The following is a 24,548-nucleotide window of genomic DNA, read 5'->3' on the forward strand; positions in this document are numbered from 1 at the left end:
TTTTTTCCATCTTTTGAAAGCTTTTGCAAAATCCTTGGGCTGAAATTTAGCTGAAAAGACCCACATGCACTGGGAGACTGCCAATTGACCGGGAAGTTATTTGTCACTAAAGCAGGCTTCGCTGTGGTTTTTTAACTTAGCAACAGAATTATCAACTTGACCATTCAGACAGCAGACTGTATGGTATACCTGGAGCCGGATTTTCTTGTCCCACTGCAGGGAACAGATTTGGCTGAGTGCCAAATTCACCATCCTTGCTGGCAGTGACGGTGGGGTGTAAACGGCTGGAGAATTCCAGCTCCGATCTGTCAAAGGGTTTCTAAAGGATCCTTTCAGGGATCAGAATGATTGAACTGTACATTAACTTCACAAGAATGGAAAGGAGATCTGGGAAGGCTTCCCCCCACCCCAGGAATCCTCGTCATCGTATCTTTTCACACCCAAGCCTCAAAATGTTGACCTAGTGCACAGACACTGCCCCACCTCCTCCACCTCCCCCCCCCCCCCCCCCCCCCGCCCGCCCCTCCACAAAATCCATTTTTCAGACAACGTTGCTTTCTCCTCTTGTAGGAGGAAGTGAATGGACAACCTTGGGGAGAGACAGAATCTAGAAGGGTGGCACCTCCTTGACAAACACCATAGAATCCCTACAGTGCAGAAAGAGAGGCCACATTATGGCTAATTCACCTAACCTGGATGTCTTTGGATTGTGGGAGGAAACCCATGCACACACAAGGAGAACACACAAATTCTGCACAGGCAGTCACCCAAGGCCAAAATTGAACCCGGGGCCCTGGTGCTGTGAGGCAGCAGAGCTAACCACTGTGCCACCGTGCTGCCCTGAAAGTTATATTCACGGTCAATTACAAAAAACATCAACTAGAGCTGCTCCGCCATTCAGCAAGATCATGATTTGATTTACTTCAACTCCACCTTCCTTTCCATATCTCTTAATTTTCAAAAATCTATCAATTGCATTCTTAAATAAACTTAATGACTGAGCATTCACAGCTTTCTGGCACGGAGAATTTCAAAGACTCGTGAAAAAAATCCCAGAACTAAATGGCCAACCTCTTATTTTGAGACTGTGATCTCTGTGGGCTTTAACCCCCACTTGTACCCAAGCCAATCTTAACTTGGCAGCTAAAATTTTGCTGCTTGTCTTCAGCAATTCATTTGATTCCAGAAACAGAGTTGGGATAAATGGGTCATTTCCATGTTGGCAAATAGAAACTAGGTGGGTGCCACAGGTGCAACTTGGGAGCTTCAACGATTTGCAAACTATATTAATTACTTGGATGAAGGGACAAAGTGTATTGTAGCCATATATGCTAAGGATACAATGATAGGTAGGAATGCAAGTTCTGAGAAGGGCACAAAAGGTGGAATTTAATCCAGTGGATGGGAGTCTCACCCATCGGCTGGAGACCCAGCAAGAGCACCATGCTGTCTTCATTGTGGAAGGCCCATTCTGTTAAGTGTGAGTGAAGCACTCAAGTGGCCAACAGCAGGTCTTCTCTGGGATAAGAAATCTGGGGCACAAATCCGGCACCCTTGAAAGCATCATTGCCATTGGCACCAGTGAGCGAATGGTGGTAGCTGCTGGCAATGCATCCACCAGACTCCCACAAGTGACCAAAACCACAGCTGAGTGAAGGTAGGATGGAGGTCACTGACTGGGGAGGGAAGCATGGGGATGTCAGAAGAAAGAGCATGGAAGCAGCATTTAGCATACTCCTTCCCTCCCCCTGGGTCCCTGAAAAGACACCAAAACAAATCTGCTGGAGCCCACAAGCAAACTAGTTGGGTTTCCTTTTTGAGATTTCTGCCTGGCGACTGCCCCATTTGCTGCTAGCAGCAGTGGGATGAGGCCCTTAAGTGGGCATTCATTTCCAACTTAAGAGTTTCAATTAACGATGGGTACGGGAAGACTGTCCATGAGTCTTTTTGCCCAAATTTAATTGGGACAGAGCCGGGAAGGTGGCGGAGACCCCACCTGGTGTCCTCCTGCCTGATTAAATGCCCACAGCCTTCAAACTTACATCAAGGGAGGGCATTAAATTCCACCTAAGGGATATCAATAGGTTAACTCCACATCATGGATATCAATAGGTTAAGAGAGTGAGCAAAGATTTGGCAGATGGATTATAATGTAGAAACGTGAGGTGGTCCACTTTGGCAGGAAACCAGAAAAGCAGAATATTATTTAACAGAGAAGCAGAATGCTGCAATACGTAGGGAACTGAATGCCTGCATACTAAATGGCAGGAGCACAAGCATACCTAAAAATGAGGTGTCAACTTGGTTAAACTACAACACAGGTCTACTTACATGTGAAACAGCACAAGCAACAAGTGATAGACACAGCTAAGCAATCCCACAACCAAGGGATCAGATCTAAGATCTGCAGTCCTGTCACATCTAGCCGTGAATGGTGGGGGATAATTAAACGACTCACTGGAGGAGGAAGGTTCACAAATACTTCCATCCTTAATGATTAGGGAGCCAAGCAGGTCAGTGCAAAAGACAAGACTGGATCATTCACTTTGGCCCCCTCCGGAAGTCCCCAGCATCACAGATGCCAGTCTTTACTCAATTCAATTCACTCCACCTGATACCAATAAACAGCTGGAGGAACTGGATATTGCAAAAGGCTATGGGCCCTGACAATATTCCAGCAACAGTGCTGGGGACTTGTGCTCCAGAACTCGCCGCACAATTTTTAAAAATTTTATTTATTATTGTCACGTACTGGGATACAGTGAAAAGTATTGTTTCTTGCATGCTATACAGGCAAAACATACCGTTTGTAATTTAACATTATTATGTTAAACCAAGGCCCATCTGGGTGGATGCAAAAGATCCCATGACATTATGTTGAAGTGGAGATGCCGGCGTTGGACTGGGGTAAACACAGTAAGAGTTTTAACAACACCAGGTTAAAGTCCAACAGGTTTATTTGGTAGCAAATGCCATTAGCTTTCGGAGTGCTGCTCCTTCGTCAGATGGAGTGGAAATCTGCTCTCAAACAGGGCACAGAGACACAAAATCAAGTTACTGAATACTGATAAGAATGCGAATCTCTACAACCAACCAGTTCTTCAGCCAGAGAGTGGTGGGTCTGTGGAATTCATTGCCACAGAGGGCTGTGGAGGCCGAGACGTTGAGCGTCTTCAAGACAGAAATTGATAAATTCTTGATTTCTCGAGGAATTAAGGGCTATGGGGAGAGAGCGGGTAAATGGAGTTGAAATCAACCATGATTGAATGGTGGAGTGGACTCGATGGGCCGAATGGCCTTACTTCCGCTCCTATGTCTTATGGTCTTATGGTCTTATACAGAGGGGAGGCGATGGCCTAGTGGTATTATCGCTAGACTATTAATCCAGAAACTCAGCTAATGTTCTGGGGACCTGGGTTTGAATCCCACCACGGCAGACGATGGCATTTGAATTCAATAAAAAATATCTGCCTAAAAAGAGGACAATGTGAGTGGAGGGAGCATTCAGCACAGGTTAAAGAGATGTGTATTGTCTCCAGACAGGACAGCCAGTGAGATTCTGCAAGTCCAGGAGGCAAGCTGTGGGGGTTACTGAAATTGTGACATAAACCCAACATCCCGGTTTAGGCCATCCTCATGTGTGCGGAACTTGGCTATCAGTTTCTGCTCAGCGACTCTGCGCTGTCATGTGTCGTGAAGGCCGCCTTGGAGAACGCTTACCCGAAGTTCAGAGGCTGAATGTCGGTGACCACTGAAGTGCTCCCAGGAAGACTGTTCTCTTCCTGTGGGGGAGCACTTCAGCGGTCACAGGCATTCCGCCTCTGATCTTCGGGTAAGCGTTCTCCATGACGGCCTTCACGACACACGACAGCGCAGAGTCGCTGAGCAGAAACTGATAGCCAAGTTCCGCACACATGAGGACGGCCTGAACCGGGATGTTGGGTTTATGTCACACTATCAGTAACCCCCACAGCTTGCCTCCTGGACTTGCAGAATCTCACTGGCTGTCCTGTCTGGAGACAATACACATCTCTTTAACCTGTGCTTAGTGCTCCCTCCACTCACATTGTCTGTATCTTGAAGAACTGGTTGGTTGTAGAGATTTGCATTCTAATCAGTATTCTGTAACTTGATTTTGTGTCTCTGTGCCCTGTTTGAGAGCAGATTTCCACTCCATCGGACAAAGGAGCAGCGCTCCGAAAGCTAATGGCATTTGCTACCAAATAAACCTGTTGGACTTTAACCTGGTGTTGTTAAAACTCTTATTGTGTTGAAGAGCAGGGGAATAATCCCTTGTGTCTCAGCTAATAAGTATCCCTTAATCGACATAACAAAATCAGATTATCTTGACATCATCATATCGCTGTTTGCGAGAGTTTGCTGTGCATGGCCTTGCATATCCATGCTGAATCATTGCAAGCAGGGGAGGCAATGGCCTAATGGTATTATTGCTAGACTATTAATCCAGAAACTCAGCTAATGTTCTGGGGACCTGGGTTTGAATCCCGCTACGGCAGATGGCGAAATTTGAATTCAATAAAAAATATCTGGAATTACTGATGACCATGAAACGATTGTCAGAAAAACCCATCTGGTTCACTAATGACCTTTCGGGAAGGAAACCTGCTGTCCATACCTGGTCTGGCCTACACGTAACTCCAGAGCCACAGCAATGTGGTTTCCTCTCAGCTGCCCTGTGAACAAGGGCAACTAGGGATGGGGAATAAATGCTGGCCAGCCAGCAATGCCGACATCCCACAAATGAATTTTTAAAAATTTAATGCTACTCTCCTGCTTTTTCCCCTTTAGCCCTGCAAATTCCCCTTCAGATAATGATCCCAATCTCTACTTTGTTAACTGTAAAGCACGTTTAGGGTGTCCTACACTCAGGAAAGGCGCTACAGAAATGTAACTGTTTCATTTTTGTTGTGTTCTGGATCTGCTCTGCTCTGGAATGTTGCAGGCTCCCTGACGCTCCCCTACTTCCGCTTTGACGTGCCAGCCGATTGGACGGCTCTGCGCAGCCTCAGTTCAGCCGCTGATTTGGCCCCGCCCACATTGCTGTGGTAACGGGGAACCCGGGGCTGAGAGAGGGCCTGAAGCAGAGATAGCGGCGCAATGTCGGGCAGCAGGAAGGTACAGGCTGTTTACCGGGGCAGATAGCGCGGCGTGGCCGGGACAAAGGCCACCATCTTTTTTTATTGAGTTACCCCTCCCTCTGGCCAGTTATAGTCAGGATTAAGGATAACCCTTGGTGATGTATAGGGCATCGCTGCACTCAGCGCTTCTCCAACATGGAGGACTGACTGACTGTAGGTGGTAATCAACAGGTGGTTTCCTTGCACATGCTTCACTCCATAAAACTTCATGGAGTCCAAAATCTGTCGTTGAGAAATCCCAGGCCGCTACCAGGCCCAGGCTGTTGGACCTGCCCTGTTGCTGGGCAGGACATGAGTTGTATGGGATGTTGTCTCATCGTCATTCATACAGAATCATACCTGTCATGATTCATTTCTACCTCTCCCAGTTTTGGCGCAAGTATCCAGTGGAGGACTTTTCAGGGGCTGCTGGTTTTAAAACAGAAAAGGACAGGAACAGGCCCTGCAAGCCCGTGTCGATCGTGATGCCCTAACTAAATGAAAAAAAACTTCTGCCTTTTGTCCGTATCCCTCTATTTCCTCCCTATTCAGGTACTCATTCAGACGCCTCTTGAATGCTGCTAATGTGCCTGCTTCCACCACATCCTCTGGCAGCACGTTCCAGGCACCCACCACTCTCTGAGTGAAAAACCTCCCCTACACATCTCCCTTAAACTTTCCCCCTCTCACCTTGAACCTGTGCCTCCTTGTAATTGACACTTCCACCTTGGGAAAAAGCCTCTGACTATCCACTGTGCCTATGCCTCATAATTTTGTAGACATCTATCAGGTCTCCCTTCAGCCTTTGCCTTTTCAGTGAAAACAATCCTAGGTAATTCAACTTTTCCTCTTAGTCAATGCTCTCGAGAACAGGCAACATTCTGGTGAGCCTTCTTTGCACTCTCTCCAAAACTTCCACGTCCTTCTGATGGTGTAGTGATCAAAACTGTACACAATACTCCAAATGCGGCCTGACCAAGGTTTTATATTGCTGCAACATGATTTGCCAACTCTCGGACTCAATGGCATGGCCAATGTAGGCAACAATACCTACCATATGCCTTAATCACATTGCCCACCTGGGTTGCAACTTTTAGGGAACTGTGGACCTGCACGTCCAAATCTCTCTATGTTGATGTTCCTAAGGGTTCTGCCATTTACAGTAAAATTTGATCCTCCAAAATGCATCACCTTGTATTTGTCCAGATTAAACTCGAGAACAGCTTCTTCCCTGCTGCCATCAGGCTTTTGAATGGACCTACCTCGTATTAAGTTGATCTTTCTCTACACCCTAGCTATGACTGTAATACTACATTCTGCACTCTCTCCTTTCCTTCTCTATGTACGGTATGCTTAGTCTGTATAGCGCACAAGAAACAATACTTTTTACTATACTAATGCATATATAAAATCAAATCTCTCATTTCTGTGCCCAAGCCTCCAATCTATCGATATCCAGTTGCATCCTCTGACAATCCCCAGCATGTAAAGTTGCATTTAAATCTAAGTAAAGTTTATTTATTAGTCACAAGTAAGTCTTACATTAACACTGCAATGAAGTTACTGTGAAATTCCCCTCGTCGTCACAATCCGGCCCCATTTCGGGCCCATGCACCTAACCAGCACGTCTTTCAGAATGTGGGAGGAAACCGGAGCACCTGGCGGAAACCCACGCAGACACGGGGAGAATGTGCAAACTCCACAAAGACAGTGATCCAAACCGGGAATTGAACACGGGTCCCTGACAGCTGTGAGGCAGCAGTGCTAACCACTGTGCTGCCGTGCAACCCAATGCTGAGGTCTATCCGGTTTCCTGTACTTTCTGCAATGTTTGATATGACTAAGTGACTTGCTAGGCCATTTCAGAGGGCAATTAAGAGTCAACCAGCTTGCTGCAGTCCCAGTGATACATGCAGAGCACACTGGGTTAGGACTGTTAAGTTTTCTGCAAAACCAGAGAAAAGCAAACCTGCTGGCAATCCACTAGCTTTATGGTCACCACTACTGATACTGCTTCTTAATACAGTTTCAAATTCTGTGGTGGGATTTGAACACAAAATCTGGATTATTAGTCCAGATCTCTAGATTATTAGACCGAGAGATGCTTATGTCTGTTGATGACAGGGCTTACATGATTACAGGGCTGTCAGTTCTCATGGCTTGGGAGGTGCCATCCCCATGGAATAAAACATTCTCTATGCTAACTTCCATTGGCTCCCTATTGCAATTAATTTAATTGAAATTTTCATCTTTGTCCTCGTGGAATTTCCACTTATGTCCCAATTTGAAGTTCTTACTCTAACCTCCTTTCCTCCTCTCCTGGCTCTATAATCAATGGTGAAAAAAAAAGTAAGGAAGACAGCCTTGTGATTCTCTAGCACCTTGTAGGATCCTGGAATTTCCCAAATGCTTTATAGCCAATTAAATACTTTTGAAGTGTAGTCAATGTTGTAGGAAATGTGGCAGTCAGTTTGCACACAGCAAGATCCCAAGACAGCAATGTCTTAATGACCAGAAAATCTGTTTTAATGATGTTGGTTGAGGAGAAATTATTGGCTAGACCACTGGGCTAGCTCCCCAGCTCCTCTACAAAATGGTACTACGGAACTTTGACAGCCCCCTGAGAGGGTAAATAAAGTGCTCTGATGAAGGGTCATCCAGACTCGAAACGTTAGGTCTGTTCTCCACATCAGACCTGATGAGATTTTCCAGCATTTTCTGTTTTTCCTTCAGATTCCAGCATCTGCAGTAATTTGCATTTATATTAGGGTAGATAAAGTCTCAGCATAACATCTCAGTTGAAGGATGGAGACGTAGCACTCCTTCAATACTGCACTGGATTGACAACCTAGATATGTGCTCAAGTTTCTGAGTGGGGTTTGAACCCAACATGCTCTGATTTAGAGGGAGAATGCTGCCACTGATCCATGACTGACTGATGCAGGTTGTTTTGGGAAACTTTGCTTCCTTTCCTCCTCATTTTCAAAGGTTCCTGAAAACCTATCCCTTTGACTATGCCTTCAGTAATCTGCCTACAAGTTTTCCTGCTTGATGTTTCTCTTCTGTAGATCACCTTGGAATGTTTAACTGAACACAGGCTGTAATGTTGCTTACAGTGCTGTCAGTTACAGGGGATCTGGGAGATGTCCATGCCCATTCACTGCAGGACTCTAAATAAATACAGAATGATACCTATTGAAATTGTATCCTTTTATTATACAAAATGGGATTGTGTAAAATTTCAATTTGGAGGTTTAAATTTCAGTCTATTTCTTGGACTCTTGATTACATTGGAATTGGGGAATATTCATGCCCAGTAACTTCATTCTACATAGTAGGATGTGGCATGTTTGTATGTCCAACGAATTGATTCAACTTTTGTTTGTACGCTTAGGTGTGAGATAACTTTCTTTTCTGGAATTCGGTGGGTTTCACGTTACACAGTTAGACTGAAGGATTGTTCATATTCTAAGGTGGTTCAAAAGAAACCAGTTTTGTAATTGTAACCAAGAGTGGATTAGAATGGGGTAATTACTGTAATTAATGCAGCAATATGAGCTTGGACAATCAAAGATCCATTTCAAAATTGTATTATTGCAAGTAAATTGAAAATAGACAATGTTTAAAATCAAATGCTCATTTATCTGATATTTCAGTTCAGGGCTTGAAGCATATTGCTTCTAGGAGGCTGGATAATGTATTGGGTTGACAATGTACTTTCACCTCTGAAATCTGGGGTTAGATCTAGCCAGGTTTATGAAATGAAGTTCATTTATCTTTAATTTGGCTGTCACACTCCACATCCTGGTGCTCAGTTGTATAGCATACTGTGCTTATACTTCACAAATATAAGGTTGAGATTTGGACAGAGGAGAGGACCTCTACTTTCCATCCAGCTCTTGACTTTGGAGTAATGTTAATATAATTTGGGGATAAGATATAAAATTCTTACATTCTCCACCACTGTTGGTTCCCATTGATGAAGTAAGGAAAACGTTAAACAATTCATTTTAAAGTTCATGTTCTGATTCTGTTGTGCAGAGTTTAGTGGGGAAAAGAAATTAAACTAAGCTGATATAAACATAGCATTTCTTGTCAGTTTACGTTGTTAACCTACTGTAATTGTGCGCTTTTCAGAGGAAAAGGATTACTGGAATGGTGCAGAGATTTTTACATGATGTGCAGGATGTGGAGGTTACCTACAAGAGAACAAGTAGTCTTGCTAAGAAATGTACACCTTCAATTGCAAAATCATGGAATCAATGTGGAGAAGGTTTCCAAGAAATTTCACTGGTGGAGGTAAGATAATATAACATATTAGCACCATATTACGTGTATTTAAAAACTGAATTATGTATTCATGAGGCATGTGACGGATTAATAGGAAGCTATCAAAAATGAAATAATGGGTTGAGAGGGCTTGTGTGGATGTCATGAAATAAAAGTAACAGTAACAACATTGATACGAAATTGACTGAGTGACAGGAAACAGAATAGTGGCTAATGGATGTTTTTCAGTTTGGTGGAAGGTATGTAATGAACTTCCCTGGGTGTCAATATTGGGACTCTTGATTTTCCTGATATATTTTAATGACCCAGACCTTGGTGTGCAGGGCACAATTTTAAAGCTTACAGATGATATGAAACATTGTGAATTGTGGGGAGAATAATGTAGAGCTTCAAAAGGACATGGGCAAATATGTGAGATGGGTAGACTAGTAGCAGATGAAATTCAATGCAGAAAAGTGTGAAGTGATTCATTTTGGCAGGAAGAATGAAGCCAAGCAATATTAAATAAAGAATAACCTTCTAAAGAGGGTGGAGGAGCAGAGGGACCTGGGTGTAGATGTACAAAAGTCATTGAAGGTAGCAAAACCAGTTGAGAGTGCAGAGTACCATAGGCTTTCTTAATATGGGGCTAGAGCACAAGAGCAAAGAGGTTATGTATAAAACACTGGTTTGGCCTGAACTGTAGTATTGCATCCAGTACTGGGCTCCGCTCTTTAGGAAAAATGTGGAGGCATTAGGGAGAATGCAAAAAAGTTACGCAAGAATGATTCTGGGGATGAGAAACTTCAGTTACGTGGATAGATTGGAGAATTTGGACTGTTTTACTTGGAGAAGAGTAGGTTGAAAGGGGATTTGATAGAGGTATTCAAAATCATGAGGGGACTGGGCAGACTAGATAAGAAAAACTGTTACCAAGAATGAGAGACAGCACAGATTTAAGGTAATTGGCAAAATAAGAAGTGGAGACATGAAGAGAAACATTTTGTTGGAGCAGGTGGTTAAGATCTAGAATGCACTGCCTAAGAGTGTGATGGAGGCTTGATCAATCGAGGCAACCAAGAGGGAATAGGATTATCTGAAAAGGAAGAATGTGCAGGGTTATGGGGAGAAGGTAAAGGGATGGAATTGGGTGTATAGTTCATTTGGCGAACTGGCACAGATACAGTGGGCTGAGTGGCTTCCTGTGCTGTAACAATTCTGTGATTCAGTGTGCAAAAATAGTTTGAGGGGAATGTAGTGACTGAATTGGACAAGAAGAAGATTGAAGATAGGAGGTGGGTTTTAGGATGGGGAAAAAGAACAGGAGACTGCTGGTGGGGAATTTAGACTCTGCTTATTTTTTTCTTTCATCTTGCATGTTGGTAAACTTAGATTGCAAAAATAACTAATTATTTTTTAATTGCATAGACTAATGAAATAAATCAAATCTCACATTGGATTACTTTTCCTTAACTCCACTCGCTTCCTCCAGATTAAAAAACCTGTCCCAGTTATGCTCGTCTTTTAGGCAGGAAATACTGAACGCTCTTCTTGCCCGATACTGGTCCCTTCCCTGACCACTTATTTTCCATTACCGAGGTGGCAGTGTCCTGCCCTAAAAGTGGAAATTTTATTAACTATACTTCAGATTTCCATTCATCTTTACATGATCTATTTCTTAGTCTTTCCTTCACTTCCTGAACTACTTTGCTTCACTGTCTCCCACAACTACCTGGATCATATTACTTCCTGCATTTTGTACGGGTTTCTTTTCTTTTCTTCAAATTTTCATTCTGTTCCATTTGCACTACAAATGCCACTCACCCCAGTGCTTCCGAAATATTGTCCTTTTTGTTCAGCCAGGGTTTCCACTCTATTTTGATAGACAGGACCCATGACTAGACCCATTCCTAGTCAAGTTTTATTTCTTCCCTTTCCACCACCTACCACAATAATAAGATTCCCTACCCTTTGACTTCACTTTCTTTTTACTTGGCCTCTGAATCTGATAGATTATTACCTGCTATTTCATGATTGCATTACCAAACACATGTCCCTCTTTTTGGTTTCAGAGGCAACTGTTGCTGATTTGATTAACTTTCCCTTCCCCAGGCTGAAGGGACACAACAACTGTCTGTTTGCCTTTTCTCACATCACTAGCCAGGGCTGTAGCCACTTCTCGTGTGAGACAGTGAATTACCTGAACTTCCTCCAAATTAACATACTGGGGAGACAACTCAATTCCGCATCCCACTCCTCCACTGATTTCCTTGTCTTTATCCATCTTCGAATGAAACACAACATGAACATGAGTTTCAAAGTATCTTTCATGAAATCCTCTGACTTTAACAACTTAAGATCTCAAATATAGCTTCCTTTCACTCAGCACAGGAGAGTCAGTGTTTTGCAAGGAGGGATACAATTGAACTTTGGGCAGAAACCATTCATCCGAATGCTGTGCACATGGAGTAGTTGGCACCTTTGGCCTTTTTTCTTCTGCCAGGTTGGGAGAAAACCTACCAAATTTTCCTGCTTTTTCCCCTTCGTGTAGTCACAAGGTCTCTGTACTGTAACTGTCTTTCATTTCCCTAATTATGGGATTAATGTAAAGGCCTTGCATGATCGAATAAGATTAAGAAATTGGGCTGGAGATGCAACAGGTGTGTAAAATATTCCTGAGAATGTCAGATTTATGAGCATTCTGATAGAATTTGAAGCAGGGAAGCTCATCTGTTTATGGGGAGGTTTTTTTTTCAAAAAGTAACCTTTGAGCATTTTGAATATCTAAATATGATGTGACTGCTGTTACTACTGATTTGACCAATAGCATTTTGTATTCGATGCGATCTATGAACTGATCGGATAAGTATTCCATTAACATTTAACCACATTAAAAGCAGTTCAGTTTGCATTCACTAGAATGTTAGACGGGTTACACTTAATTTTTATCTGGTCTGGTCTGTCTCATTATTGTCTACATCAGTGAAATTGTCCTCAAACGGCTACTCCTATGTACTAGTGTTTTAATAAAAAAACAACTATTTCCATCCAGCACATCAATATTGTCATTTAGATAGACAGGGTCCATAATCACAAATCCATTTGAAAAGGGATTCTTCAACCAAAATGTTTGAGAGCTAATGTACTACTGACAGTTGTTGGCTATTTTCAACAGGATACCAATTGTTTTGTGTAGATGCAACTGCAAAGTGAGCAGGGTTTTGACTGTTGATCAGTAACATTTTTAACTTTTGAAGTTCATTCTGGTTAAGAAATTGCTGTTGAACAATGCAGCACAATCTCTTTTTTCTAATGTGTACATACAGATATAAATATACTTTAAATACAGTTTTTGGATATTGGTTAAATCATGGAATCCCTGCAGTGCAGAAGAGGCCATTCAGCCCATCAAACATCTTACCCAGGTCCTCTCTCCACCCTATCCCCACATTTTCCATGGCTAATCAATCTAACCTACATCTTGAGACACTAAGGAACAATTTAGTCTGGCCAATTCACCTAACCTGCGCATCTTTGGACTGTGGGAGGAAACCTGAGCACCCAGAGGAAGCCCACTCAGACATGGGGAGAATGTGCAAACTCTGCACAGACAGTCACCCAAGGACGGAATTGAACCCGGGTCCCTGGCCGTCCTTTTGAATCTTTTTGAAAAATAATTAGATCTGTAAATTAAGATTTAAAAATAATATCCTTTTTGTTCTACATGTCCATGTTGCTGAATGTTTTTCAAATGCTTCATGTTACTCATCAATATTTTATTTTAACAGGGCAGCAGGTGTATGGGAGAAGAACAAAAAGTAGTCCGCAGCCTTGCACCTGCACTTCATTCCGTTAAAGGTAGTTTACCTCATATTAAATGCTTGCTGTTCCCAACTTTCTCCCTTTTTTTTTCTGAAGGTGCTGACTATCTTTAGAATGCAGTACCACAGATACGAACAGCCCTCTGATATTCATCAGTAGCTATTTCTGTGAACTAGGCAGTGTGGGTGAGCTTGCTATTTGACTGCACAACACGATGGACTGTTATTGAACTAGTAAACCAGAAGCACGGGCTAACTCTCGAGGACTTGAGTTGAAATCCCACCATTGCTGCAAGTGGAATTTAAGCTCAATTAAGCTTAATTAATGGATACAGAATTGAAAGCTAGTCCTGGTTTTGGTGACCATGGAACTATCGGATTGTTGTAAAATGTTGTTTGGTTCTATTCGGAAAGGGAACCTGCTGTCTACCTGGTCTCGACCACATGCGACTCCAGACCCATAGCAATGTGATTGACTATTAACTGCCCTCTGAAATGACCCTGCAAACCACAGCAGAAGAATCAAAAGGAAGTAAAACTGGACAGACAGCCTGCCATCAAACTGGCATGAAAGCGGCAATAGCACACTCTGCCCATTTGATTCTGCAAAATCCTTCTTCCCAAAATTTGGTGACCAGTCCCACAGATTAGCCAAGTAACAGCCTGACATGGTCAAAGTCAGCAACTCGTATCTTACAGCCAGTGTCATCCACCAGCAGAAGAGAGCCATTATAAGTGGCACGGTGGTATACAATTGGAAGGGTGTTTCTGTCGGAGGTCACAGTCATATACAGTTAGATAGGAATTGCCCTGGAAGTTCAGAACATTAATCCTGACTCCAGGAGGTCTCAAGGCACAGTCAAGCATGGGCAAGAAATTCTCCTGCTGATTACTACCTATCATCCTTCCTCAGCTGATGAATCAGTACTCCTCTTGATTGAACATCAATTGGAAGAGACACTGAAGGTAGCAAGGGCACAAAATGAACTCTTGGCGGGGGACTTCAATGCCCAACATCAAGAGTGATTCAGTAGCACCATTACTGATTGGTAATTGATGGTGTTCGTAGGAGTGACCAATACATAGTACTTGTGGAGATGAAGCCCCATCTTCACATAGCGTATACCATTCATCATGTTATAGAGTCATAGAGGTTTACAGCATGGAAACAGGCCCTTCGGCCCAACTTGTCCATGCTGCCCTTTTTTTCAAACCCCTAAGCTAATCCCATTTGTCCGCATTTGGCCCATATCCCTCTATACCAATCTTATCCATGTAACTATCTAAATGCTTTTTAAAAGACAAAATTGTACCCGCCTCTACTACTACCTTTGGCAGCTTGTACCAGACACTCACCACCCTCTGTGTGAAAAAATTGCCCCTCTCACCTTAAACCTATACCCTCTAGTTTTAGATTCCCCTACTTTTGGGAAAAGTTATTGACTAGCTGATCTGTGCCCCTCATTTTATAGACCTCTATAAGATCACCCCTCAGCCTCCTACGCGCCAGAGAAAAAAGTCCCAGTCCATCCAGCCTCTCCTTATAACCCAAACCATCAAGTCCCGGTAGCATCCTAGTAAATCTTTTCTGCACTCTTTCTAGTTTAATAATATCCTTTCTATAATAGGATGACCAGAACTGCACACAGTATTCCAAGTGTGACCTTACCAATGTCTTGTACAACTTCAACAAGATGTCCCAACTCCTGTATTCAATGTTCTAACCGATGAAACCAAGCATGCTGAATGCCTTCTTCACCACTCTGTCCACCCGTGATTCTACTTTCAAGGAGCTATGAACATGTACCCCTAAGATCTCTTTGTTCTGTAACTCTCTCCAATGCCCTACCATTAACTGAGTAAGTCCTGCACTGGTTCAATCTATCAAAATGCATCACCTCACATTTGTCTAAATTAACTCTATCTGCCATTTGTCAGCCCACTGGCCCAATTGATCAAGATTCCGTTGCAATCGGAGATAACATTCTTCACTCTCCACTATGCCACCAATCTTGGTGTCATCTGCAAACTTACTAACCATGCCTCCTATATTCTCATCCAAATTATTAATATAAATGACAAATGTTGTGTGCCCCTACCACTGCGTTAAATGAGATAGATTCAGAACACATCTAACAGTTCTAAATTGGGCAACCATGAGGTATTGTGGGCCATCAGCAGCAATACAATTATATTCAACCACAGTCTGGAACCTAAGGGCCTGGCATATCCCCCGCTTTACCATTACCAACAAGCCAGGGAGTCAACCCTGATTCAATGAAGAGTGCAGGAGGACATGGTAAGAGCAGCACTAGGCATGCCAAAAAGTGAGGTGTCAACCTGGTGAAGCTACAATCCAGGACTACTTGCATGCCAACAGCAGAAGCAGGATGCCAAAGATAGAACTAAGCAATCGAACATCAGGGACTCGGGTTCAATTCTGGCCTCAGGTGACTGTGTGGAGTTTGGATGTTCTCTGTGTGTCAGCGTGAGTTTCCTCCGAGTGCTCTGATTTCCTCCCACAATCCAAAGATGTGCGGGTTAGGTTGATTAACCATTGCAAAATTGCCCCTTAGTATCAGGAGGACTGGCAGGTTACAGGAATGGAGCCTAGGTAGGATTGTTGTCGATGCAGGCTCAATAGCTGAATGGCCTTCTTCTGCACTGTAGGGATTCTATGATCATATGGCTCTACAGTCATGCCACTTGCAGTCATTTTTGGTGGTGGAAAATCAAATAAATAAGAAGAAGAGGAAACTCTGGGAACTTGGGGAAATAAATAGTGATGTCTTGAGGAGTACATATTCCAGAGAAGGAGATGCTGGAAGTCTTAAAGTACATCAAGGTAGATAAATCCCCGGGACCTGATGAAGTGTATCCCAGGACATTGTGGGAGGCTAGGAAGGAAATTGCGGGTACCCTAACAGAGATATTTGAATCATCGATAGTCACGGGTAAGATGCCTGAAGATTGGAGAGTGACAAATCTTGTGCCTTTGTTTAAAAAGGGCTGCAGGGAAAAGCTGGGAACTACAGGCCAGTGAGCCTCACATCTGTGGTGGGTAAGTTGTTGGAAGGTATTTTGAGAGACAGGATCTATAGGCATTTAGAGAGGCAAGGACTGATTAGGAACAGTCAGCATGGCTTTGTGAATGGAAAATCATGTCTCACAAATTTGATAGAGTTTTTTGAAGGGGTAACCAAGAAGGTAGATGCGGGCAGTGCAGTTGATGTTGTCTACATGGACTTTAGCAAGGCCTTTGACAAGGTATCGTATGGTAGGTTGTTGCATAAGGTTAAATCTCTCAGGATTTAGGGTGAGGTAGCTAAATGGATACAAAATTGGCTTGATGACAGAAGCCGGAGGGTGGTTGTGGAGGGTTGTTTTTCAAAGTGGAGGCCTGTGACCAGCGGTGTGCCTCAGCGATCGGTGCTGGGTCCACTGTTATTTGTCATTTATATTAATGATTTGGATGAGAAAATAGGAGGCATGGTTAGTAAGTTTGTAGATGAAACCAAGATTGGTGGCATAGTGGACAGTGAAGAAGGTTATCTCAGATTGTAAAGGGATCTTGACCAATTAGGCCAGTGGGCTGACGAATGGCAGATGGAGTTTAATTTAGATAAGTATGAGGTGATGCATTTTGGTAGATTGAACCAGGGTAGGACTTACTCAGTTAATGGTAGGGTGTTGAGGAGAGTTACAGAGCAAAGAGATCTGTGGGTACATGTTCATAGCTCCTTGAAAGTGGAGTCACAGGTGGACAGAGTGGTGAAGAAGGCATTCAGCATGCTTAGTTTCATTGGTCAGAACATTGAATTCAGGATTTGGGACGTCTTGTTGAAGTTGTACAAGATATTGGTAAGGCCACACTTGGAATACTGTGTGCAGTTCTGGTCACCCTATTATGGACCCTATTATAAACTAGAAAGAGTGCAGAAGAGATTTAATAGGATGCTACCAGGACTTGATGGATTGAGTTATAAGGAGAGGCTGGATAGACTGGGACTTTTTTCTCTGGAGTGTAGAAGGCTGAGGGGTGACCTTATAGAGGTCTATAAAATAATGAGGGCACAGATCAACTAGATAGTCAATATATTTTCCCAAAGGTAGGGGAGTCTAAAACTAGAGGGCATAGGTTTAAGGTGAGAGAGGAGAGATACAAAAGTGTCCAGAGAGGCAATTTTTTCACACACAGGGTGGTGAGTGTCTGGAACAAGCTGCCAGAGGTAGTAATAGAGGCGGGTACAATTTTGTCGTTTGAAAAGCATTTAGACAGTTACATGGGTGAGATGGGTATAGAGGGATATGGGCCAAATGCGGGCAATTGGGGATAGCTTCGGGTTTTACAAAAACGGGGCAGCATGGACATATTGGGCCGAAGGGCCTGTTTCCATGCTGTAAACCTCTATGATTCTATGACTCCACAGATATCCCTGTCTTCCATGATGGGGGAGCCCAGCTTGTCAGTGCAAAATACAAGGTTGCAACATTTTCAACCATAGTCAGTCAGAATATTTTGGCTTCCTCCTGAGATCCCCCAGTATCACAGATGCCAGTCTTCAGTCAATTCAATTCACTCCAAATGATAACAAAAGATTGCTCAAGGAGCTGGGTGCAGCAAAGACTATGATCCCTGACAACAGTAGTACTGAAGATGTGGTCCAGAATGAGCTGTGCCCCTAGCCAAGCTATTCCAGTGCTGTTCTAATATTCGTATCTACCTGACAATGTGGAAAATTGGCAAGGTGTTCATCAGGATTACTTACCTGATGAAGGCGCAGCGCTCCAAAAGCTCGTGATTCCAAATAAACCTGTTGGACTTTAACCTGGTGTTGTGAGACTTCTTATTGTGCCCACCCCAGTCCAACGCCAGCATCGCCACATCATTGTGGAGAAGTGAACAAGCTTTTGCCCAGAAGAGAGAAAAAAATTATTTTGCCTGATCTTAGACACCATCTAGTGGTTGGTTTAAGAGAGGCAAAGTTGGCCAACATTCTGGTACAGACTACTATTTGCAGATACATTATGGGGCAAAGTTATCAAATTGAGGAAAATGCAGCATTACTTATAAAGATGGAGATGACCCTCATCCAAAACAATATTAATTACAATAATTAGGTAATTCTCAAATTTGAAAGTGCAGCAGTGACTACTGTTACCAGGCACTCCACTCCTCATGTTGGCATTCTAAAATAAAATGTTTATTTTAAATAAAAAAGTCCACGCTGCAGAATGTATTCCTAATCTTAGTGTATTTTCCCTCCATTTTGGAGGCTTGCTCTCTTGTATTAGAGCCACTTTGTTGACTATTCCAGCAGTTCAAGTTTAATTGAAAATCCTGCAATTTAGCATTTCGACAGCAAGGTTCAATACTGAATGCGGCTCCATCCTGAATTGAGAGGCCTAAAATGCTGGATCTTCAAAGGCTGGAATAAAATGTTTAATCTGATATGATGTGGATTTTTTCATTCATGGAATTTTGGCAATTATTCATAGTGACTAATCTGCTTTGTGCATTCACTCTTGAAGGTTGCATTTCTCCACATAGGAATATTTAATTTGTACCTTATCCTTTGAACACCTAGTCCTCGGGTTGTCCAGGATCCAGCATGACGGTAAATCTAGAGTGCAGCATTGACAAAACCGTATAGGGGTTGGATATGAATATTAACATAAAAAGATAAACCTTTTAGTAATTTTAAAATGTCTATTTGACAGATTAGTTGCTTTAATCATTTTCCAATATCACATCAGTGACTGCATTTCAAATGTACTTCTTTGGTTATGAAGTGTTTTTGTGCATCCTAAAGGAAGCAATATATAAAGTCTATTTTTCTTTATTATTTTGCCATGTTACTATGAGCTGAAAATGAGGATGTTCTTGTGTTCAGAATTTTGAACTTGTAAACATTGTTGTTTGAATACTGAAACCCCATTATTAAGTTAAAATAAATCAGAAGAAGAATCGACGATATGGCTCCAAGAGCCGCCTTCACCATTCAGTAAAATAATTGGTGATCTGATTTTGGCCTCAATTCCACTGTCCTGTTTGTTCTCTGAAACCTTTGCCTCCCCTAGAGATCAAGAATCTGAATGGGGCTGTATTATATGTGCCTTCTCTGGGTGTATTTTCTACAGGAGTCGCACGTAAAATAAGGCAGCTGTCAACCCTACCAACTTCTCACAGACCCTAGAGCTCACCCCTGCTGAATCTGCAGCCTGCCTGCCATATTTGAATAGATAATCAAAGATCTACCAAGTTCTACCATGTTGTTACCAAGCCAATTGACCCTGATAATACACTGCCCACATCGTAAAACTGAGTGGCTCCTGAGAATGGGACTTCCTCCCCAGGAAGGAACAGAAGTTCAACACTGACCCTGAGCCTGTTTAGCCTGCTTGCGGACTGTTATGACTGCGGAGCTGGCCATTGTGGAATCGATCGCTCTGCACTAACTTTGCTTCTGGGGACATGAACTGTCTGTCCCACCTGTAATATTCAGGCCTATATCCCAACCTTGAATAATTTAAATGATACAGCCTCCACTGCTGATTTGGGTGGAGAATCCCAAAGATTCATGACTTTGTGAAAGAAGATAATAATGCTCCTCATATCCATCTTAAATGGGAGCCCTCTTATTCTGAAACTATGAGCCCTAATTCTAAATTTTCCCACAAGGGGAAACATCCACTCAGCATGTACCCATCAAGCCCACTCAGAATAGAGTCATAGAGGTTTATAGCATGGAAACAGGCCCTTCAGCCCAACTTATCCATGTCGCCGTTTTTTTTTAAACACCTAAACTAATCCCAATTGCCCGCATTTGGCCCACATCCCTCTATACCCATCTTATCCATGTAACTATCTAAATGCTTTTTAAAAGACAAAATTGTACCCGTCTCTACTACTACCTCTGGCAGCTTGTACCAGACACTCACCACCTTCTGTGTTAAAAAATTGCCCCTCCGGACACTTTTGTATCTCTCCCCTCTCACCTTAAACCTATGCCCTCTAGTTTTGGACTCCCATACCTTTGGGAAAAGATATTGACTATCTCGCTGATGTGTGCCCCTCATTATTTTATAGACCTCTATAAGGTCACCCCTCAGCCTCCTACGCTCCAGAGAAAAACGTCCCAGTCTATCTAACCTCTCCTTATAATTCAAACCATCAAGTCCCGGTAGCATCCTAGTAAATCTTTTCTGCATTCTTTCTAGTTTAATAATATCCTTTCTATAATAGGGTGACCAGAATTGCACACAGTATTCCAAGTGTGACCGTACCAATGTCTTGTACAACTTCAATAAGATGTCCCAACTCCTGTATTCAATGTTCTGACCGATGAAACCAAGCATGCCGAATGCCTTCTTCACCACTCTGTCCACCTGTAACTCCACTTTCAAGGAGCTATGAACATGTCCCCCTAGATCTCTTTGTTCTGTAACTCCCCCCAATGCCCTACCATGAAGGACGTGGAGGCTTTGGAGAGAGTACAGAGGAGGTTTACCAGGATGTTACCTGGTATGGAGGGGCTTAGTTATGAGGAGAGATTGGGTAAACTGGGGTTGTTCTCCCTGGAAAGACGGAGGATGAGGGGAGACTTAATAGAGGTGTACAAAATTATGAAAGGCATAGATAGGGTGAACGGTGGGAAGCTTTTCCCCAGGTCGGTGGTGACGTTCACGAGGGGTCATAGGTTCAAGGTGAAGGGGGGGAGGTTTAACACAGATATCAGACGGACATATTTTACACAGAGGGTGGTGGGGGCCTGGAATGCGCTGCCAGGCAAGGTGGTGGAGGCGGACACACTGGGAACGTTTAAGACTTATCTAGACAGCTATATGAACGGAGTGGGAATGGAGGGATACAAAAGAATGGTCTAGTTTGGACCAGGGAGTGGCATGGGCTTGGAGGGCCGAAGGGCCTGTTCCTGTGCTGTATTGTTCTTTGTTCTTTATGAGTAAGTCCTGCCCTGGTTCAATCTACCAAAATGCATCACCTCGCATTTGTCTAAATTGAACTCCATCTGCCATTCGTCAGCCCACTGGCCCAATTGATCAAGATCCCGTTGCAATTGGCGATAACTTTTTTCACTGTCCACTATGCCACCAATCTTAGCGTCATCTGCAAACTTACTAACCATGCCTCCTATATTCTCATGCAAATCATTAATATAAATGACAAATAACAGTGGACCCAGCACCGATCACTGAGGCACACCACTGGTCACAGGCCTCCAGTTTGAAAAACAACCCCCTACAACCATCCTCTGGCTTCTATCAAGAAGTAAATTTTGTATCCATTTAGATACCTCACCCTGGATCCCGTGAGATTTAACCTGATGCAACAACCTACCATGCGGTACCTTGTCAAAGGCCTTGCTAAAGTCCATGTAGACAACATCAACCATTGCCCTCATCTACCTTCTTGGTTACCCTTTCAAAAAACTCTATCAAAGTTGTGAGACATGATTTTCCGCTCACAAAGCCATGCTGACTGTCCCTAATCAGTCCTTGGATCTCTAAATGTCTGTAGATCCTGTCTCTCAAAATACCTTCCAACAACTTACCCACCACAGATGTGAGGCTCACTGGCATAGTTCCCAGGCTTTTCCCTGCAGTCCTTTTTAAACAAAGTCACAACATTTGCCACTCTTCAGGCATCTTACCCGTGACTATTGATGATTCAAATATCTCTGTTAGGGGACCCGCAATTTCCTCCCGATTCTCCCACAATGTCCTGGGATACACTTCATCAATTCCCGGGGATTTATCTACCTTGACGCGCTTTAAGACTTCCAGCACCTCCTTCTCTGTAATATGTACACTCCTCAAGACATCACTATTTATTTTTGCAAGTTCCCTAACATCCATGCTTTTCTCAATAGTAAATACTGATGAGAAATATTAATTTAGGATCTCACCCATCTCTTGTGGATCCGCACGCCGATGACCTTGTTGATCCTTAAGAGGCCCTACTCTCTCCCTTGTTACTCTTTTGCCCTTTATGTATTTGTAGAAGCTCTTTGGATTCTCTTTTGCCTTATCTGCCGAAACAATCTCGTGTCCCCTTTTTGCCCTCCTGATTTCTCTCTTGACTCTACTCCTACACCCCCTATACTCTTCAAGGGATTCACTTGATCCCAGCTGCCTATATATGTCATGTGCCTCTTTCTTCTTCTTGACCAGGGCCTCAATATCCCGAGTCATCCAGTGTTCCCTATTTCTGCCAGCTTTGCCCTTCACTCTAAGAGGACTGTGTTTACCCTGAATCCTGGTTAACACACTTGAAAGCCTGCCACTTACCAGACGTCCCTTTGCCTTCCCACAGACTCCCCCAATTAACTTTTGAAAGTTCCTGTCTGATCCCATTGGGGCCTGCAATTTAAAATTTTAACTTTTGGGCCAGACCTATTATTCTCCATAGTTATCTTAAGACTCATAGAATTATGGTCACTGGTCCCAAAGTGATCCCTCACTAACACTTCTTGTATGTTTCAATAAGATTACTTGTCAATCCAATGAGTATAGGTTCAACCATTTTTACATTAGACAAGCTCTTCGTCACAGGAATCAACATAGTGAACGTTCTCTGAGCTGCCTCCAATGCAATTATATTCCTTCTTAAGTAAGGAGACTAGAAATGTATGTAGCATTCTATGTAGATCTCTCTAATGTTCTGTACCACAGCATTCTGTAGTCACTCTCCAATTAAATAGCATTTTGCTTTTCTTTTCTTTCGAAAAAGTGGATAACCTAACATTTTCCTACCTGATACTCCATTTGCCATTTTTTTTACCCACTCCCTTCACCTATCTATACCCCATTCACAGATTCTCCGTTCTCCTCACAACTTGCTTCTCAACTTAACTTTGTATCATCAGTAAATTTGGTACAGTATTTTATGTCCTGTGGTTCCCAAAAATCCAAATCCCACACTTCGACTCAAATGCTGAAACTTCATCCAATGCATTTCTCAGATCATGTCCTGCAAACTGATGCTACTGAGGCTGAACCAGACTGTTCCCAACCTTGGTGCCCTATTTGACCCTGAGATCAGTTCCAACCACATTTGCACGCCTATCACCATTCTATGTAATGTCACCCAACTTTTCCCCTGCCTCAGTTTATCTGCTGCTGAAATGCTCATCCATGCCATTATGATTTCTAGACTTGACCAATTCGATGCACTTCTGGCCAGCCTGTTGCATTTTACTCTGCATGAACTTGGGGGCATCCAGACCTTTGCCCATGTTCTAAATCGCACCAAGCCATCTACACCCAACATTGTTTACTTGCTGACCTATATTGGCTTCCGGAGAAACAGTGTCACGATTTTCTAATTCTGATTGTCATTTTAAAATCCCTCCATGCCATTGCTCCTTCATACTTCTATAATCTTTTCCAGCCACACAGCCTTCTGAAATATTGGCATTGCTTTAATTCTGATCTATTGTTAATCCTGATATTAATCATACCACCATTGGTGGCGGCACCATCACCAGCCATGACCCTAAGCTCCTGAATTCTCTCCTTAAACCTACTTCGCTCTCATCACTCCTTTGAGACTCTTCTTAAAATTTGTCTCTTCGACATAGCTTTTGTCCATCTGACCTAACATCTCCTGATGTGGCTTGGTGTTAAATTGTGCTTGGTAACCTCCTGTGAAACCCTTTGGAATGTTTTATTATGTTAAAGGTGCTAAATAAATACAAGTTTTTTTTTAACTGTTCTGTTCCTTCACTGCCTATCTCCTCACATGGATGCTCCTAAGCTAAGGCTGTGTAACTTGCCCTTCTTGAATTTACTAGTTTGGTTTACAACTCTTGCTGCAAGGACAATGACACCAGTTCAATTGGGTTCAAGTTCATTTTCTGGAGCAAACGTTTTTGATACTGATACCAGTGTCCCACAAACCTTTACCTTAGAACATAACATAAGAACTAGGAGCAGGAGTAGGCCATTTGGCCCCTCGAGCCTGCTCTGCCATTCAATAAGATCATGGCTGATCTTTTCGTGGACTCAGCTACACTTACCCGCCCACTCACCATAACCCTTTATTCCTTTATTGTTCAAAAATCTGTCTATCTTTGTCTTAAAAACATTCAATGAGGTAGCCTCAACTGCTTCACTGGGTAGGGAATTCCACAGATTCACAACCCTTTGGGTCAAGAAATACCACCTCAACTCAGTCCTAAATCTGCTCCTCTTATTTTGAGGCTGTGCCCCTAGTTCTGGTTTCGCCTGCCAGTGAAAACAACCTCCCTGCTTCTATTTTATCTATTCCCTTCATAATTTTATATGTTTCTATAAGATC

The 24,548-nt window shown here is 43.0% G+C and overlaps 1 protein-coding gene across 5 annotated transcripts in view; it reads left to right on the forward strand.

Moving 5' to 3' along the window:
* Positions 1–5,028: 5,028 nt before the first annotated feature.
* Positions 5,029–24,548, forward strand: part of spidr (scaffold protein involved in DNA repair) — a 263,453-nt gene continuing 243,933 nt past the window's right edge. For 3 of the 5 annotated variants that reach the window (XM_078216129.1, XM_078216132.1, XM_078216133.1), the window contains exons 1-3: positions 5,049–5,136; positions 9,276–9,437; positions 13,196–13,265. In XM_078216129.1, the coding sequence (XP_078072255.1) occupies positions 5,119–5,136; positions 9,276–9,437; positions 13,196–13,265 (250 nt within the window). In that variant the 5' untranslated portion in view covers positions 5,049–5,118. Of the gene's footprint in view, positions 5,137–9,275; positions 9,438–13,195; positions 13,266–24,548 lie in introns of all 5 variants that reach the window. The other 2 variants (XM_078216130.1, XM_078216131.1) reach the window with 2 other exon arrangements.

This window comes from Mustelus asterias, chromosome 7 (genome assembly GCF_964213995.1).
Source record: "Mustelus asterias chromosome 7, sMusAst1.hap1.1, whole genome shotgun sequence".
Classification (NCBI taxonomy): Eukaryota; Metazoa; Chordata; class Chondrichthyes; order Carcharhiniformes; family Triakidae; genus Mustelus; species Mustelus asterias.